Source organism: Lissotriton helveticus, chromosome 12 (assembly GCF_964261635.1).
Source record: "Lissotriton helveticus chromosome 12, aLisHel1.1, whole genome shotgun sequence".
Taxonomy (NCBI): domain Eukaryota; kingdom Metazoa; phylum Chordata; class Amphibia; order Caudata; family Salamandridae; genus Lissotriton; species Lissotriton helveticus.
Window position 1 is genome coordinate 577,970,703 of NC_136073.1, and position 21,150 is coordinate 577,991,852.

The window sequence follows — 21,150 nt, forward strand, 5'->3', positions numbered from 1 at the left end:
TCACCCGGTGCGGGTAACTCATGGTGTCACCCCCTCACGACTTACTGACATGACCACCACAGCATTTTCCTGAAAAGTTACGGCTGGCCAATCAGAACGTCAATTACGGCAGTACCATACCAGCTTTTGCAGTACCCCATTGGCTGAGTGGAAAAAATGCTCCCTCATTAAGTAATTTTTTATTTTTAGTGCATAACGGTCCAGATATCACTAACTTTTCTGAAAAATTTACCCCTTCATAAGCACACCAAGGACTTATTTCAACAAATATTTCTTTAAACTACTAAACAGATTTACCATAAGTAATAGCATTCTTTCTGACTAAAACCCTAACTTCTGCCAGGTAGTTTTTTTCAGTATCAGAGAACAGTTTCCAACTAGAAAGTGTGTTTCAAAATTATTTGCTGATTTCCGACACAATATGGACAGCGAAGCCGCCCTATTCCAGAATCAACTAATATACATTATGCATACTGTTTTCTGGAGGGTGCAATGCATCATCACGCCCGAATGCCACTTGCGGTTTACATCAACATTATTTATCATGGTCTTATTGAAGGCGAAAGCGATTTACCATATCTCGCAAGAAGTCATTTATTGCTATCACAGATTTCCATTAACTTAAAGGCTAGGCTAGGAGTCTGCTGCAACATTCGGACTTGAAGCGTCAGCACTTTTTTGTCTTCACAGAGCCCTGATGACCGATTGTGCCAATAAATAAATTAGATAATTTCATATCGACCCCACTGGAAAGTATTGGCAGGTTTAGTAGACCATTTAAATTTCATTTAAATTACTTCTTTAAAGGAAAAAAAGTTAAGAGTAATAGGCATTTGCAAATAAAATGAGGGTTCATTTGGTGAGCAATTGGTCTTCTGCTTACTTTTAACTATGCCACTAAAAATGTGAATCTGACATTAAGTTATGGAAATGAGTAAGAAAATGCATTCTCCAACACCTTTTCAGCTTAAAATGTCAAAAGTTTCCATCAATTCATTAATTCAGGCTACGTGTTATCGGTCTGCAATATGTGGCCACTAAAAATTATGTCCCAGATGATACTGTGTGTGGTCTGATTTCAGGCATATGCCTTGTTTTGAGTCATATGGCCCGTGATTATTCAGCACATACATGCCGTGTCAGGGGTAGGAGACGCTTATACTCAGCTAAGGATTTTTAAACAAATACCCTTTAACATTTGGGACCTGTGGTTTTGCTTTTTCATATTATTTCCAATGGGAAATGGAATTAAAATGGAAAATCGTTTTTAGACTTCCCTTTTTTTGTACCAGTACCACGTTTAACAGATCAGTGGGAAACTTTCTAAGAAAGAGCCAAAGCAAGAGAGCTTGTTTTTTTTTTTACATTTCCTGCAGTCCCACATAAATAATGTAGCTAACAGCACCAGCTCTGAAATAAATCATGATTAGAGATCGCTTCTTGACACGTCTCTTTAAAGCTGACTGCTGAAGCTCTCCTAATGTATAGCACTGACTGTGTGTGTGACTGTCTTGTCTTCTTGGGCCGGCCTTGACTGTCTGGGAGTAATGCGATTATTGTGATGATGCGATATGAATCTAGTGTGCCTGCCCTGCACTGCCACATTCCTCTAACTTGATTGAGTTCACTCGAAAAGAGTTAAAAATTCAGCCATACCTAAAACAAAACAGTCATCCTCCATGAAAAGCAGGGGAGTCATAAACATTCCAAAGTTATTACACGTAGCGGTTTTCTGATGGAACATTCATGAATCTTCACTATTTGAAGAGTGCAGCACCACACACATCCTACAATTGACGACTTTATAGCGGCTCAGGCACTCTCTCTCAAAAAGCAAATTCGGTGATGCCAGAAATCGGCATCCCTCCAGAACTCTTGGACCACGTTGGAAAGAAAGATAAACCTAACTTCATGATAGGTCTCTCACTCTCACCGTGACCATCCGTGGCCGACATACTCGACGACTGCCTGCTCCGGACCCAAGAAGAAGTCAGCACTGTCCCATATTTGTAGGGGAGACGAAAGAAGATGATGGCTGGTTGCTGGGCCTGGCACACATGAATTCTTTATTCTAGCCTAGAAGCCAGGCCAGCAGCGCAGCACCGCACGCACTCCCCTGCGCCGCCGTCCCGTCTCCTCCCAGGCGCGTGACCGCAATGCGTCAGAGGAGCTCAGCACAGCGCGTGGAGGCTGTCCCAGGGCCGTCATTGGAGCGCTAAAGATTGACGGCCCTGGGACCCAAACTGGGTACGACGTGCATCCGCATCATCTCCGGCACCACCGGTGCGTGCGTGGCCAGTGGCGACGTGCTGCAGCTACTGTCTGCACTGAGTATTTTTATTTTGAAGTATGCAGTGCACTAAGCAGATACGCAACTGCCTGCGCACCGTGGAAGTTGCGGCGCCTTGCACTATAAGTAAAAAGCACTGGCAGGCAGCCGCAGCAGAGAGGTACCGCGAGGCTGGCTAACTAAACAGATTGGTGTCACCCCATGATGGGGTGACACCCGGTGCGGTCCGCACCCCCCGCACCCCCCTAGTGACGCCACTGGAGTGTCATACAGTGGATTGGGGTAGAGGGGAATAACGCACAATGGATTGCCATAGAGTGGAGTTGTGTACAGTGGAATAGCATGCAGTGAAATAACTTGGAGTGGCGTACAGTGTGGTGGGGTAGAGTGGTGTGGCGTACAGTACAACAGCATAGAATGGACTTGCGTAGAGTGGAGTGGTGTACCGTGTAATACTATACAGTGGATTGTCGTAGAGTGGAGTGGCGCAGAGTGGAGTGACATACAATGGAGTGGGGTACTGTGGAATAGCGTACTGTGGAGTGGTGTACACTGAAGCGCCGCACTGTGGAGGGGCATGGAGTGGAACAGTGTAGAGAGTAGTGCTATAGAGTGGAGTTGCATACAGTGGAATGGCGTACAGTGGAATAGGGTAGAGTGGAGGTGCATACAGTGGAGTGACATAGACAGAGAGTTGTAGAATGGTGTAGCATAGAGTGTAAAAGAGCACAGTGGAGTGGCGTAGAGTGGATTGGCGTACAGAGGACTACGGTAGATTGGGGTTGTGTACAGTGGATCAGAGTGGAGGGAACTGATGTACAATAGAGTGGCGCAGAGTGTAATAGCATAGAATGGAGTGGCATAGAGTGCAGTGGCGTTGAGTGGAGTGTGGTATTTGAAACTGACATAGCATGAAAGTGCATGAACTGATGTAGATGTAATGTGGCGGGAATATAGATCATGAGGTGTAAATATTATTTTTTGATTGTATGTGTAAGTAGTTTTAAAGGTATAATGCCTAAGATAGTTATATATTGTGCCATGGTATATCATGGTACTTGCTGATGAGAAGGCAGTATCTGATTGGTTAATGTCCATCTTTACAAAGCACAGAAGGCAGCCATGTCGCTCTCAGCACACTTTTGTTGCATTCTGCTTTTCACTGCGTTCTGGGTTCGGGCCTTAGAGATAGGTAAGTAATAGGTTTTATAAATGTTCCCTACATATTACCGCTTTGTTAAAGTGGTAATAAGCAGAGAAATTGATGTTTATGATGCTATATAGTTTTCAGCCCTGTACTATGATCCTCGCTTTAAAAAAAATCATATTAAGCGCTGTAATTTTTAGGTGTGACTACAGCACTCCACATATTTTATTGTAAAGAATTAAATATGTAAACAATAGAAAATACACTGTAGTACACTATATTTGTAAAGTATAATGTAGTACAGTGTATTTTTAATTTATCAACATACATATCTATACTACTATTATAAAGGAAGAACTTTCAGGCTTTGAGGCGGGTAAACTCGGGAACCACAGCGCCAATCCACACACCCGATACATCGTTGGAATTCTCAGGGTGTGCAGATGGACATAGGCTACATAAATTAAAAAAAATACGTTATTAAAAAATATAAGTTTAAAAAAAAGTAGTCCTTTGAAAGTAGCACCGGCCGCGATGTGCGTGCTGATGTCAGGAGCGACGTACACGCGAGGAGCGGCGTACAGGAGCGGCGGGGTTCAGCGCGGGGAGGAGCACTGACGAGGAGCGGAGATCAGCGCGGGGCAGTGACGAGGAGCCGCGGACATCAGCGCGGGGAGCAGCAGACATGACAGGCGGTGAGGATCGGCGGCCAGACAGTGAGGCGCTGCGGCGGGGAGGAGCGGTCATCAGCAAAGCAAACGTGAGGGAGAAGCGGCGGCGGGGAGGAGCGGTGAGAAAGCCACAGGTACCGGAGGAAAAACAAACGTGTGCAAGTCACAAAACGGGGCATTACAGGAGGAAAAAGTTATGTGGGCAGGTTAACAGGAGCAAAAAGAAACGTGTGCAGGTACAAAGTTGAGCGGGGAGCATAAACGTGCGCAGGTGACAAAACGGGGCATTACAGGAGGAAAAAGTGACGTGGGCAGGTTAACAGGAGCAAAAAGAAACGTGTGCAGGTGACAAAAGCGTACAAAGTTGAGCGGGGAGCAAAAAACGTGTGCAGGTGACAAAACGGGGCATTACAGGAGGAAAAAGTGACGTGGGCAGGTTAACAGGAGCAAAAAGAAACGTGTGCAGGTGACAAAAGCGTACAAAGTTGAGCAGGTACCAAACGGGGCATTACAGCAGGAAAAAGTGACGTGAGCAGTGACGTGGGCAGGTTTCACAACGTCAGGGCGGGCGGGGGCCCTGAGCCATGATTGCTCCCGGACAAGGTCGGGACGGGCTGCTAGTATATATATATATATATATATAAATATATATAATTTTTTTTTTTTTTTTTAGTACTGAGGTACTTTCAAGGAAGCAACCATGGTACGCAGTACATTTTCTTTAAAAGATATCGAAACATATCAATTATTTTCCCTGCTATTACCACTTTAATAAAGTGGTAATAGGTAAGAAAAAAACTATAGAAGGTAATACTTAACTATATCTAAGAACGTCATGCTGAACACAGCCAAAGTGTACTAAAAACAACATGGCTGCCTTTAATGTTTATAAAGACAGCCATTACCCAATCACATAATGCCTTGTAATTGCTATGTACCTCTGTTGTTTTGCGAAATACCACAAAATTTTTGAAAACAGATATCACTAAGTTTTAATGCCTTATAACTTAAAAAATAATTATCCTAATTCCCTGTAATCCCCAAAAGGATCATCTGCACACCATAATCTACAGTCCTGCCAAATTTCATGCCTCTGCGACTGGGGTGTTTGGTGGACCCTACGTGAAGTCTACGGAAAATGCATTGGTGCCAAATCACGTTTGGGGACCCCCTTTTATCAATGCACCTCCTGACCAATTACAGTGACGCTTTGAATCATCTGCCACTGTAAAAAAAATAAATAGGAGATTTGTCAAATTGGCGCTAAGTTGTTAATGGTCAAATATCTGAGGAATTTCTATGTCTGGCAACCCTAACTATAACTGTAAAGTGGTTACTACCAATCTGTAATACATATATATAGCATGTTTTGAGAGCATTGATGCCATATTTTTAAATTATTAGAAGAGCACCTCGGCATGTCATTACGACTTGTTTAGATCTCAGGCTAACAACACATCTTTATATTTACTGTGTATACATCAGGAATTAGATGAAGTTAAATAATTGGCATTACTTGCTCATCGCGCAGTATGCAGTTTCCATGTTCTTCAGACAATATTGCTTGCACTTTGCATATATACATATGTTAAAACTTGAATATTTTTTCTGCTATATTTTCGTGTACACAGTCCACTTTCTATGCCTATTGTATGCCTGAGGGAGGGAGGAGGGCTATATATTCTAGAAACTCTATGGCACCAATTAGATTGACAAAGCCTGCTGCGCAGGCGAAACGCGTCTCTCTTTTAATGCGGGGTCGTGGGAGACCTGAATAACAATAAAGAAGCCTTATCCATGCACACTCCGTGTACGTGCCTCTTCTTTGTGGGAGCAGGACTGTTTTCTTTGATATATATATATATATATATATATATATATATATATATATATATATATATATATATATATATATATGTATATTAATTACCTACCACCTAGGTAGTTACAGTTAGGATATATATATATATATATATATATATATATATATATATATATATATATATATATATATATATATATATATTAATTACCTACCACCTAGGTAGTTACAGTTAGGACAAAAGTTTCTATGGGAAAAGCGTTTTTTGTTTTGCCAATAACTTTGGCGCCTCTTGACGAATCTCCATGAAATTTTCATGAAATCTTTCCAGTTTTAGTTCTGCTGCTGTGTTGATAGTTTAGGGTGACCGGCCAAGCGAGGGCTGCGAAAAAAGGGGGGTCTGTGTTGACCTCTGTGGAGTGTAGAAGGAACAAGGCGCGTAATTAACAAAGCCAGGAAAAGGTTATTTTTCTTCATTGTTCCTCCTTTTGTTAGGTCTCGCCTATGCAGCGTGCATGCGCTGTATAGGAGGAGACCTTTAGTAATTGATTCACTTTTTGGGGCAAAAACGTGCACGCATTGCATTGCTTTCAATGGCAACGCCTGCACGTTTGGCGATTCCCTTGCGGAAACGAGCTTTGAAACCATCTGTTTGTAATTAACAGATGGTTCTTGCTCGCTCCCGCAAGGGGAACAGGTGCAGGCCCCCACCTCTCTCCCCTCTGCCTGCTGCCTCCTCCTCTCCTTGTCAAACTTGTTTTTTTTCAGCGCAAGGCGCGCACGCTTGTTTAAACTACCATCGGACCGCACTCACTCTGCTTTCCTAGCACCGGAGCTTAACTTACTTCAACTGAATATGAATGTTTCCAGGGCTGTATCCTGGTACCATCCAGCGCAGCCCAACGCCCTCCTCCTTCAGGAGGCCGCCGCTGATGCTTTGTATACATAGCTACAAGACTAACAACTTAATTGAAATCTTAGGGGGCCACTGCCAAATCAGCTAGGAGGGGAAGCGTTTGAGGCGCTCCGTGTGCTGTTGAGAAACTGTAACGGACGTGCGACTTCTGACTGACGATGTTCTTCCGGCTTTTGAAGTCACCGGCTTGTCACTAAGAATTTCCCCGCAGCAACATCCAGAGATACCGCGAGGGATGGACGAGACTGCCTGAAAGAAGCACATTGTAGAAAGCTGGCAAGTGAGGAGAAAACCGCGTTTGCTGAGCCAGGGCTTTTTAAGTCATGATCGCGTCCCACCTACTAGCGTATTTCTTCACCGAGCTCAACCATGATCAAGTGCAGAAGGTGAGAACGTGGGGAGGGAACTAATGGGGTGTAAAATGAAAATCCTGAAATAGGTGTTTTACGAGGGAGGATGTAAATCTTGCGGATAGGAGCTGTTTAGATCTGTGGTGGAGGATGTAAGTGGTATAATACAATTGCTGGGCTTGTGTAAACCTCGAACAGAAAGTGGGGTGCAGTGGATGCCTTTAAGCAGGGCTTTAAGTGAGCCGGGTCTTGTCGGTGCTCAGCACCAGCAGCTCTACAAAGCAGGTGCTGCGATGGTTCTCTATCGGGCTCTCCATTTTGACCTCACCCTCAGGGTGAAAAAATAATCTTAACTCTGCAGCAGTGCCACTCTTCACTGCCTTTGGTGTAACTCCAAAGAGACTCGTTTTAGTTCTTTCACAGGCTCATCAATTCAAAAGTGAAGCATTTTTAATATTATATACAACAAAGCCATAGTTCTTGCATATTTATCTTATTCAATTAACAACCATTGACAAACCAATAATCTGTGCGGTACTACAGTCCCAAAACAACAATTTTCTCATGTTAAGTCTATGGGGATTTTTCATTTTTTGAACACGACTACTGCCCGAACTGCTGAATGGAATTATGTCAAAGTTCGCGGAAAGCTAGATGTTGGTCCAGAAAGCGGGCTTTTGTGAATTTGTGTAAATCCGTTCAATAGTTTTTGAGATATCTATCTTTAACAAATATAGATATCTGGGGACGCGAGTCCTTGCAGTGGACTCACGATTCCTACTAAAATTTGATTGGCTGTCAACACTTCAACAGGAAGTGTTGGAAACCATCTTGGGACTCGGCTTGAAGCTGAGTTCCAGAAAAACAGTAAAAGAAAAGAAATGGGGGCAGGGTAGCAATACCCTGACCGCCCCAGATATTGGGGGGGATCCCTCAGGGACCCCGCTGGAGGTAAATAGCATTTTTGTTTATTTTGCCGAAGACTCGCAGGTGGATCCACAGCAACATTTTAAAAAAACAAAGTGTGGGGTCCTGCGCTTCGTTTACTATAAGCCCCGGGTGGGCCAGATCCTGGGGGCATTCAAAGCCCAGCAGAACACCACCTCTCAAGGGCAGTAACATTAATATATGTGGGGGAGCCTCATGGCACCCCCACTGCCCCGTGGACTGCCACCTCCCTGGGGCTAAATATGAGCAATGAGGGGGCTGTGTGTAACAGCAATGCTGGCTCCTGCAGCAGGCGGAGAGCCAACAGGGACTGCAGGCCTTCAGGCTTTCCTGCGGTCCCCAGTGACGTGGCCTGACTCTGGGGACGGGGTCCCTGGAGCCAAAAATGGCCTGGGAGTGGTGCTGCTCGGACCCCCTGCCTTTAAAGGGAAAAAAAAGAAAAGGCCTTGTCCCGGCGGGATGGGGTCCCTGGGGTCAAAATCAGCCCCAATATTTTTAATATTATATACAACAAAGCCATAGTTCTTGCATATTTATCTTATTCAATTAACAACCATTGACAAACCAATAGTCTGTGCGGTACTACAGTCCCAAAACAACAATTTTCTCATGTTAAGTCTATGGGTATTTTTCATTTTTTGAACACGACTACAGCTCGAACTGCTGAATGGAATTATGTCAAAGTTAGCGGAAAGCTAGATGTTGGTCCAGAAAGCGGGCTTTTATGAATTTGTGTAAATCCGTTCAATAGTTTTTGAGATATCTATCTTTAACAAATATAGATATCTGGGGACGCGAGTCCTTGCAGTGGACTCACGATTCCTACTAAAATTTGATTGGCTGTCAACACTTCAACAGGGAGTGTTGGAAACCATCTTGGGACTCGGCTTGAAGCTGAGTTCCAGAAAAACAGTTAAAAAAAAAGAAAAGAAATGGGGGCAGGGTAGCAATACCCTGACCGCCCCAGATATTGGGGGGGATCCCTCAGGGACCCCGCTGGAGGTAAATAGCATTTTTGTTTATTTTGCCGAAGACTCGCAGGTGGATCCACAGCAACATTTTAAAAAAACAAAGTGTGGGGTCCTGCGCTTCGTTTACTATAAGCCCCGGGTGGGCCAGATCCTGGGGGCATTCAAAGCCCAGCAGAACACCACCTCCCAAGGGCAGTAACATTAATATATGTGGGGGAGCCTCATGGCACCCCCACTGCCCCGTGGACTGCCACCTCCCTGGGGCTAAATATGAGCAATGAGGGGGCTGTGTGTAACAGCAATGCTGGCTCCAGCAGCAGGCGGAGAGCCAACAGGGACTGCAGGCCTTCAGGCTTTCCTGCGGTCCCCAGTGACGTGGCTTGACTCTGGGGATGGGGGTCCCTGGAGCCAAAAATGGCCTGGGAGTGGTGCTGCTCGGACCCCCTGCCTTTAAAGGGAAAAAAAAGAAAAGGCCTTGTCCCGGCGGGATGGGGTCCCTGGGGTCAAAATCAGCCCCAGAAGAGGGTCACCCAGCTCCACTTCCTTTGAATTATAAAAAAAACAAAGGTTGGGTGGGGGGGGGGGGGTTAGGGGTTTCATAAAAAAATATTAAAAGGGTCAGGCCTGGGGAAGGGCGTCCCCGGGGTCCTAAATGGTCTTGGGAAGGGGGACGCACTGCCCCCTTGCTAAAAGTTTTTTTTTTAAAGCTGACAATTTGCCCGAGGCCTTGCCCCCTTTCTCCACTACTCTGCAGGTAGTCCTTAGGGGCCAACAAGACCTTCTGTTACCTCCAGTAAGCCCCACCCAGTGGGAGTGATAACAGTTGATTGGAGGCCAGACCCCCTTTCCCCACCACTCTGCAAATGTGCCTCTCAGCGCACAGATGATGGGAGTATAAGGCCCCCTTGCCTCCTGAGGGCCTCAGGACTAAAGTGGACTTCTTCCCCAAATGAGTTGTGCGCCAGGAGGAGCGTTTGCAGAGGGGTGGGCAAAGGGGGTATGGCCTCTGACAACTTCTCAGCAATCTACCTGTGTAGGTCTTACTGGAGAGAACAGGAGTGGTAGTTGGTCCACAAGGACCCTTAAGAGCCAAGGGGACTTCATCCTCATACTAGTAGTGCGCCAGGAGGCGCAATTGGAGAGTGGTGGAGAAAGGGGGCATGGCCTCTTATCAGGTCCCAGTAATCCTGCTGTGTGGGTCTTACTGGCGGTAATAGGAAGGGTAGTTGGCCCCCAAAGAAATCATTGTGGGCTAACTACCCCCCTGTTATCTCCAATAAGTCCTACATAGAGGCATCCGTATGTGGTCTTCAGAGGTCACGCCCCTTTCTCCACCACTCTGGAAATGCAGCTAGTGGTGCACTACTGGTTGAGGGATGAAGTCCACTTTACTCCTGATGGACCTTGGAGGCCAAGAAGCCCCCCTGTAAGTCCTACGCAGTAGGATTCCTGAGAGCTGGTCAGTGCCTAGCCTTCTTTCTTCACCTTTCTGCAAACTTGACTACTAGTTAAAAAAACATAGAAATTCACTGAAAAGAACAAAGGTTACAGGGACGGTATTGTTAGGAATTAGCATTTTAAAAAAAAACTTAGAAATTCACTGAAAAAAGCTACGGTTACAGGGATGTTATTACTAGGAAATGGAAATAAAAAACCTCACAAATTCACTGAAAAAACGAAAGGTTACTGAGACGTTATAATTAGGCTCAGGTTTCACTCGTACAAAACTAGAGAAATATAGCAGTTATAGTTAGCTGAGCTAACCATAAATCGTGCACCCGCAATGCACTGCTTATGACCTCACATATTACATTACTCATGACATGGGCAGTGACATCACTGATTACATCGCTGATGACATCTCAAGTGACATCACTGATGACATCATCTACAGAATCTCTGATGCACCCACTCACAGTCACACCTCATACACCCACTTCAACTTCCACACTACCATTCTCAAAACCATTGACACACCCATATCATGACTTACACACACCCTCACTGATTTATAGGTTTACACACACATCCCCTCAGTCATCCATACAGCCACTGATACTCCAATTCACACTAATACAGCCACTGATATATCCACCTTTAAAACACTCACATACTGTCAGTCACCCATAGAGCTACCCACACACCTACTCCCTCACCCATAGGGTGAATCATGCAGCCACTTACTCACCTACAGTAAACTTTACTGCTCCCACTTCAACCTGAGCAACAATAGGGAAGGTGTTTGACCTTTGCTGGTCAGATTTGCTTTTGCACTCCAACATAAGCAATAGAAGGGAACATATTGTACTTTCAATGTGTTCAATTTATTGTTGCGACTCCAACATAAGAAACAGTAGGTTAAACCAAATAAACATAAACCATATATATAAATTAATATTTAAACATTAAATCAATTACAAATACATATTTAAAGTACTTCCCACCCCATTATCCTAAAGTTCCAACAACCACAAAAACGAATTAAATTAATAACAGAACAAATACACATTATTTGAAAATATGATACAACTGTAAAACAAAATGTTAAACACAAAACTCAAACATAACATGATTATTTGATATTCACATTATTAAAACAATTTAACAATTAACACAATCATCCAGTTAACCAATTAGGAAGTAAAAGAAATCACCATATCTCGTATATAGCTAAAAAAAAATATTTATATCATTATCTTATTAACAGAATAACAAAAAATAACAAAACAAAATAAAGTCTATAAAACCGTATAATCAATTAAAAAATAAACATTTTATATGCTTCCCACTGTATTTCACTAAACACCCAACAAGCTGCCCAAGATAATTAAATTGACATAAAATAAAAAGAATCCTAAACTTTACTACTACATAAAAAACATTCGAACATAATTTTGCATACTTAACATTAAAATTATAAATTGTATCACAAAAAACAATAAAACAACTAAATAATTAAAAAACAATGTTATGTAAAACTATTTTTAAAATACTATATAGAAGACCTAAGAAGCCTATATTCTTACCTTCTACATTCTGTCCCATGATATTTTGACATCACAATATATGTGTCTAACAATTTTTTCACACAATATTTGGTAAAAATACCTTTTTAACATGTGTTGCTTTGTCTGCCAATGGTATGTTTGATGATATTCCTTCATGTGTCAACTCAATTTTCTCCCAATCTCCCATCGTGTGCCCTTTGAATTTTTCATTTCTTCGGCACTTACTTTCTCAGACACTCCTGGCTACAATCCTGCTGTCTCCAGCCTAAAAACTTTTCTGGCGCTCCAGCTATCTGCTCATTCCTTCTCTTGGCTCCATTATTGTGGAAATTGTGAAGCTCACCCTTTGTGGCATGCACCCGACTAGTCTACACTCTTCAGTATGCATAGTTCTTTGTTATATTTTATGTTTCTAATAACTAAACGTTTGGCAGTTCATATATCTGACAATACATGGTGTTACGCTGAATACCTGTTTGGTCACATTGACAGATGTGTATTGGAGTGCCCATGCCTCATATCAGGACCAATGTTTATCTATTACCTAACTCTTCTTCCCAGTTTCCTCTGGGTCAGTTACTTTATGCTTGCCTGTCATTTGAACATCTGTGTGCTCGGCTCTTGGGAGACAAGGCCCTTGGCTACTAGAATCTGCATTTCTAATATTTGTGACAAACCTTGATATTATATTTGTGATTAATGATGGCAATCTCTGACATATGACTGCAACCCATGCCTCTTGATGGGCATCCCTGGTATATGGTAGGAATTCCCAATCTCTGGTGAATAGCCTGGCATTTAACAGACATAACTGCCATATTGTGTTGGCAGGGCCGGCCTTAGGCATGTGCAAGCTGTGCACCTGCACAGGGCCACCAAACGCCAGGGGCCAATATATATCCTTAATAAAATAATCCTCTGAGAATGGATACATATTTGCGTGGCGGCCCCTGGCAGGGATTTGGTGGCCTCCGGCTCTGTTCCACTTCTAAACACCCTGACACCCCCCCCCCCCCTCTTTACTGGCCTCCGCGCTCCGCCCTGCCCGGACCCCCTCTTCCGGGGCCCCCTACCTACGCTCCCTGCCCAGGGCCACCATGAGCCTAGAGCCGCCCCTGGTGTTGGTAAATGGGCTTGCAGATCCATTACTCCATCAATCATTACTTACTATCTGGAGCACTAGTATATGTGAATACCCTAGGTATGTGTGTAAGTGTGTATGTATATGTTATTTGTAAAGTGTGTAGGTAGCCAAAAGACATTGGAGGGCTGTACAAGATACTTAGCGTAAAAAAATTCTGATACTTGGGATCCAAAGTCATGCATTAAAAAAAAAATAATCAAATTAAAAGCTGATACTTAGGTGTCAAACAGTTATTTTCTGAAAATTACAAACATTTGCTGAAAATTGAGTATCTGGACTGAAATGAAATACTGCCGTTCTTTAGCTGAATATGTATGTTTTCAGAAAAAGTCATGCTGATATATGAGGGCTGAATTATACTGCATTGCCATATGATAGTTAAAGCTGATATGTGAATGATTATTCATAATTAGTTGTAGATACCTCTTGCTGTTGTTTCCTTGGTGTCAGAGGGCACTTGTGCTATGGGCTTTATATTATGACAGATGTGGAGGCTTTTAATTATTTATACTGCTATAGCAACTGCTGCCCGATGTCAACACCTGTAATATTAGTATACCATTAGGAAACTTTTTTTTATCTGAACCTATAAGGTTTCTGTAACCAGAATGATGGCTCTCGTGTCCGGGTATGTGAGATATTTCTAACATAAGGGAACAGCCCTGCTTTATACTATCCAAGATTGTCAGATCTATATAATTTATCACCCTTCCTCTTCCAAGCAGATTACCAGTCATATTATAGGATTTAAGAATCTGCTTAGAAAGTGTCTGGGTAGAAAAGTGAAATGAAGTGTAAGGCAAAAGTGGCTGATACATGTTGATAAATGAAATGTGGACATGTGAAACTACATACCCTAATTATTTGAACTGCTTGTAAAATGTATGACTATTTGATGAACTTTGAGGGAAATTTTGATCAAGTTTGCATTGTTTTCCCAACATCCTTTGGAAGGGAAAGAGAAAAGGTCAGGAAAGCACAATCCTGCGATACAGCCGTATATACAACTGATATAGTATACAGTTAGAGTAACATATAACTTAAAATAATGTCAATAGCTTCTCCTCTGTTATAGGACAAAAGGGTAAATAAAGTTCAAATTTCGTGTCATTATTTTCTTTATTTATTCTTGAAATAACTTCCGATTCATAGAAGAACAGCCGACACGTAATCTTACAGAACGCCATTACCAAGTGGTGCCTGATTATCCAATAAGTGTATGGAACCTACAAGTGACCGTTTAGCACGCCGGTGATTCAAATACACCGCTGGGACATATTATTACCCCGGTGTTTGGTGCAACTTCTTTCAGCTCGACTTGATGTTTTTTCACAGCACGTGTGCGGCAAATTTCCATTGAGTCGTATATCACTATATTTATCATCTGTGATATATAATTTGACCAAGTACTGATTCTACTACTTTGGATTCATTGTTTAAATTACGGTGATGTTGTAGATGTTTACTTCATATGGATAAACCCATCGTTGACATGCCCTAGATGCCCATGGTTAATATATCCATACTGTGATCCTTTTGCTGCACAACCTACATTCCTCCATATTCGAACTTTTCAGTTGGGGTTTTATGATCACTGCTGGAGCTTTCAATCTACTACACATTACAGATGAATTGACATCATATGTGTTCGAGTACTCTTGTTTTCGAGCCTTGAAAAAGTCTTTGTAATTATCCATAGTACAGACGAAACACGTGTGGGCTGTTGTTCTATGAATCGGAAGTTATTTCAAGAATAAATAAAGAAAATAATGACACGAAATTTGAACTTTATTTACCCTTTTGTCCTATAACAGAGGAGAAGCTATTGACATTATTATATGTTACTCTAACTGTATACTATATCAGTTGTATATACGGCTGTATCGCAGGATTGTGCTTTCCTGACCTTTTCTCTTTCTCATGTATATACTCGGGAATCCTTTGATTTAACGGGTGTTGTTCCTCTGGGTAGTGGGGGACATTGGTCAATGTAGCACTCCGTCTCTCACGTTTGTAGAGACTCTATTTACTGTCCAGTACTGAATCTATCTTACCAATAACAGTGCATGTGCGGTTTTTTCTAAAATTTTGTTTTGGAAACACCACTACTGTCCTTTGTATTTATTATCCTTTGGAAGGGGTTTTGGGGTCCAGCCCTCCCAATACGCTGGGAATTGCTTTTAACCCATGGAAGTTCTGGAATATGTAACAAGTAACCCTTCTAAACTGCCTTCAAAACCAATGGGTTCTTGGACAATTTATTTGAAAGTTTGGGTTTTAAAATACATAATTAGGGCAATTAAAAACAAATGTTCTCAGGGAGTGAATCACATCTTGAACTCATCCAATTCCAAAGCATAGTAACTTTCATTGCTATTATCCTTTAATATATGGTCCCTTATCACAGTTTTCGTAGCTAGATCGTCACCAGAGGCATAAAGATTAAAGACCTGGTTTAGAGTTGGATGATCGAACCAAAACTTCAAATTTGGGGCATAAAAGTTAAATCCAGAGAATCTACCAGTGAAATGTCTTCAACTTCATGGATATTAAGGATGAGGAAATTACACTGGTGAATTATCTTCTCCTTTTAGAACTTCCTCAACAAAATCAGAGGATTCTCCATTGTCAATGCTAAATCAAGTCCTACTTTTGCCCAGGATCTCAAATTGAGAGGGCCGGAGAGTCATTGATTGCCATTCTCTAAGAACCATTGATGTATGCTGAAAGAGGTAAGAAAAAAATAGTATATCCTGTGTACAGATCAGCATTGGGAAAATAGCAATATTAAACAAATTACATTTTATTACCACTACAGATGTGTTATGTGAATCATGAAAAACCATGAATGGGATCCTGTACGGAAAAGTACTTCTGAGTGCAGCTTTACAATTAATACCTCTTGTGACTTAAACGCTTGCTGTTTATTTCTCATGTGCTTGCATTTGAAATGTGTCTGTTGTATTGTCTGAGTATTCCCATGTATGCAATAGGCAAATCACTCTCCTCTCTTTCAGGGGGAAATCGGCAGGGAGATGTACATCATCAAAGCCGGTCAGGTGCAGGTGTTAGGAGGGCCAGATGGAAAGACTGTGCTTGTCACTCTTAAATCCGGATCTGTGTTTGGAGAAATCAGGTCAGTGAATGCATTTTTAGCTTTTCCGCAAATAATGAGCTATGCGTTATTGGTTACAACAGAGGAATCTAATGGCTGTTGATTACCAACACAGCAATTTTCAGAGGAATTAACAGCCCTTATTGCCCCAAGCTATAGATAACAAAGTTAACAGCAACAGGGTCAATAGCACTATACAATGACAGGTCATACCCTACCATACTATACAGTGAAAGGCCATATGCCATACCATATGTTACAAAATGCCATACCATACTATACAGTGACAGGCCATACCATACCATATGACAGGCCTCACCATACCCTACTGTACAATTGCAAGCCATACCACACCATGACATGGCAGGCCATGCCATATCATAACAAGGTTATTAGACCTAGTCCCCAAGTTAGTAGCAACACTGTGCTGCTGCAAAAAAACAGCCAACATCTGCAGAGTTAAACGATGCATCTCTGTTCTTAGATCTTGCCTGAGACAAAAACAAGCCATGCTATATTATACCATGCCATACCATATAATACAATGGCATGCAATACCACACCATACCATATTATAGATTGGCAGGCTACAACAAACTATACTATACAATGACAGGCCATACTATACCATACCACACTATGCTACACTATATTATGACAGGTCATACCATACCTTACCATGACTTACCTTACAACGACAAGACATACCATGCCATATTATACCATATAATAATAGGCCATACCATACCATACAATTCTATACTATACAATGATAGGCCAAACCATACCATACAAAAACAAGTTTAATAGCCCTAGTCCCCAATTTTCTAGCAAAACTCTTCCACTTCAGACAAATAGCCAAGATCCACAGAGTCAATGGACGCTGCTCTATTCTCATACCATGCCATGCTATGACAGGCCATATCATCACATACCATAATACAATGACAAGCCATGCCATATCATATACCATATAGTGGAGGATCATATCATACCTTACCAAACCATAATATATACTGACAGGCCATACCATATCATACCATACTATACAAAGATGGGCTATACTCTACCATACTATAGATTGACAGGCCATATTATACCATACCATACCATACCATACCATGCCATGACAGACCATACCATACAATACCATAACAAGGTTAATAGACCTAGTTCCCAAATTACTAACAAGGCTTTGCTACTTCCGAAAAACAACCAACATCTGCAGAGTCAAAAGATGCTGCTCTGTTTTTAGCTGCCAACTGAGAAAGTGCATGCGCTGTTGCCTCAAGATCATTCGTTAACTTAACTTACAAGGGGGCTTACACTCTTATTCTCATTGTTTGGCTTCATTGCCACTTTCATTCCCTTGCTACCTATTGGTCTGTGCATGCCTTTTATCTTCATGTGTTTGTTCCTCCAATGGGGCATAGACCAACTACTGATCAATGTCTTTATTAGAGTTGTTCCACTGTTCACACTCAAATTGAGGTGCTTTGACATTTTAGCCATGCACTTATTTAATATTTCATATCAATTTCTTGTTTTCAACTGGCAATTCCAGCTTTTTATTAAAGCAGTCAATGCAACAGCATGTTTTTCTCAACTTATTTGAATGTGTTGTTGTTGGGGGTTGATGGTACAAGTTTTTTCTCTGCACTGATGCGATCTCGAGTTACATGTTTTGAAATCTCACAAATATCAAGGGTTTCCCTCACAGCACTCGGCCGATCAGTGTAAGTTTTCATCTAGCAGTGCTCTTTAAATATGGATTTTTTTCGTTTATAGAAGTATGTACAGCAGACAAAGAACAGAGGGCACTCTCAAAAACAAAATATAAATCATTAAATGCCTCCCTGTGGCCATCTTTGCCAAACTCATGCAGAAGGCATAGGTGCAATAAAAAATAAATGTGTGACTCGAGCTTGCATTTTTACATTGGATTAGACCCACAGTTGTATTCGGTTGAAATGAACTTTTTCTTATTTAAATTCGCAAATGTGTTAGAAAATCTATTCTCTGTTTGAAGCTTCAGGGTCCCTCAGACTGCAAGGATGCTGGTGTGAACTCTAAAACCACAGAAACGTGGTTGTCTTTGGGTCAGACACACTCCTGTTTCCCTCTTTCACTGCTGTTTGCAGATCGTGAATGTATGAAGCGCTGTTAAAATCACCCATCTGGAATTGTGCAAACATTACCGCTTTATCAGTTCTCAAATAGAGTGAACACCATTCAGCCCTTTGATACCTACATGAAGCCGCCACTCTGAATGCTGAAGTATTTGTTCTTAGGGGGTCTGAAGATATCGGTATTTTATAAAGCAGCACCCGGAAACAGCTCCAAAGTAACAAAAATGCCAAACAAGAATGTATAAGATTACACCCCGCAGTCATCCCTGTTTTTAGGACTCGCCTGAGACAGCACACTTACCACGATCTATTGTTTTTCAAATAAATGGTGCTTTTAGCCCGCCCATTACTTACCATTGGCTGGGTTCATAGTCAAAATATTGTCTTGCTTTTCATTGGTATGCTTATGTCAGAGCCTTTTTGCCTTAACTTTTTCTCCCTGTGTTTTTGTTTACTTCCCGAAGTATGGACCAACTACTTACTGATTGATTTCTTGATTAGTGTTCTTCTGCACTGCTGGCACTCGGATTGTGGTACATTTTCTTTTGCATTTGCTTGAAAGACAACTTAAAACCATCCGAGTTGAAGCTGCTTATTCTTCATTATATTTCCAAGAGCTGAATGCAAACAACTAGAAATAACAAAACTTTGTCACATGTGACTAATGTCTGAAACATACATTTCGGCTACCTGGGCTTTTATTGACGGTGAAGCCGTAAACATACTCCCTTCGTTTAAGACTGTGGCCATACAGTATGTTTTTTTCTGAATTAACGTTTGGTGCTGTGTTACATTTACTTATTTGTTGGTTATCACTTTTATAATTTAGAGGATGTTTCAATCATAACCAGACATGAAGTGATTTCGAAAGGTTTATGCTTGAGCTTGACCTCTACCCACCCCTAAAATTATACTTACCTCCCTTTACCTCTACCCACCCAGAACCCTAAAATCACCTTTACCTCCCTTTACCTCTACCCTCCCCTGAATCCTCAAGTCACACTCACCTCTGCCCAACCCTAACCCTCAAGTCACCCTCAGCTCCCTTTATCTCTACCCACCACCCAAACCTTAAAATCACCCTTATCTCCCTTTAACTTTACCCATTCCTAAACCTTAAAATCTTAATTTTTTTAAATAACATCAAAAGTATGCTATTTGGTATTAAAAAACCTACCTGTGGGGTACACTTTTGCATGATAAAGGTACAAATACTTTCCTGCCTAGTACAGGTAAAGGTCCTGCATGGTAAAGAGTGTTTGCCCTCAGGCAGGACAAATCCCCACCATCTCCTTAAACAGTCTCCTGCCTTCACCCTAGCACCCCTAAGTGTTTTGAGGGCACTATTGGTTGTTTTATGCCCTTAAGTATGTTTGGTAGGCACCTTCGTCTCTTTGGCAGTTTGCCCTCTCCCTCTCTACCCTCCCCTCCCACGTCCTGTACTTTGAGTCTTCCCTAAGCAGCGCATGCCCTGTCACTGGCAAGACATTTTGTTGACTTACAACGATTGGCTTTATCACCACTCTCATTCCCTTGCTTTCTTTGAATGGCGAGTGCAGGCTTAAGTTCCTCATTGTATGTTTGTCCCTACCCTAGAGCATGGCCCATGTACTGCTTCCATTGCCCAGTGTCATTCTGCTGCTTGTCGCTTTCAGAGGTACTTTTTCCCATTTACTTGCACTTTTTTCCCTCCCCCTCCCTCATTGTTGCTTGCCCTAACCCCCACCCCCACACTCCTTCTTGCTTGTCCAGTCTGCCCTTCCCCGGTTGTTACTTGCTCCCTCCCATCTCGCCAGGATAAAAAACAGCCAAATGTCACGCTACCGAGTGTATAGATGTTACAAAGATGTATTCCGTGCTCTGCTGGATCTTTTCGGTGCTATCTGTATGAGGTGCAAAGACAGAAAACTTCAGCTCAGACATAAGATAATTTGTTATTTTGTTAAGGCAGAGAATAATACGATAGTTAGAAAATGGATCACTGTGCCATGCAGTCTGCACTGACTGTGTTCTAGTGCTTTTTGTTTCCCAACTTTCAGCAATGCTATGCAAAATCTCCTAAAGAAATTGACAAAACCAATAGCTCTCCCATAGGCAAAACCTATTTGCTTTGTCAATGCTTGTTAATTAATGAAGGACGCTCAGCTAGAAAACCACCAGGCACTGAAGAATAAAATCATCCACTGGCTAAAAGCCAATAGACCCCTTCCCATGGGAGTGGATGGGGTGATTCTTGGAGTGCGAAGGGTAGGTTGGATTGGACAGGGAAAGAAACCGTTTGAGGGTGATTGCGTGGTAGTCAACTTTCAAGATATGAGAGTTGCTCACGCAATATGTAATTCTGAGCAGGTCACGGGTGGACCAGGTATCGATGTGGTCGATTTAATATACTTCTACCCACGGCCGGCTATGAAATGTCCTGTTCAAATCCCTGGGGCTACTTATTATAACATCTTTGAGAGCCAATGGCATCCTGCAATACCTCTGTTCCAGCCACATGCTGTGTGGCAGAGGCCGAGTTGGGGTCCCAGGGGGTACTGACTTGCTGATTCTCTTGGGGAGGCACGGGGGGATTTAAAAACTGATGGAGTTTCCCATTCATCTCTAAAGTTGACAGATTCACCTACCGCAACAGGGAG

At 42.2% G+C, this 21,150-nt stretch overlaps 1 protein-coding gene across 1 annotated transcript in view; it reads left to right on the forward strand.

Annotated features, from left to right (window-relative positions):
• The window catches only part of CNGB1 (cyclic nucleotide gated channel subunit beta 1), a 1,191,945-nt gene that overhangs the window by 1,097,618 nt on the left and 73,177 nt on the right, over positions 1 to 21,150 (forward strand). Inside the window, 1 exon segment of the mRNA XM_078668834.1 lies at positions 16,285 to 16,403. Coding sequence (XP_078524960.1) covers positions 16,285 to 16,403 — 119 coding nt within the window.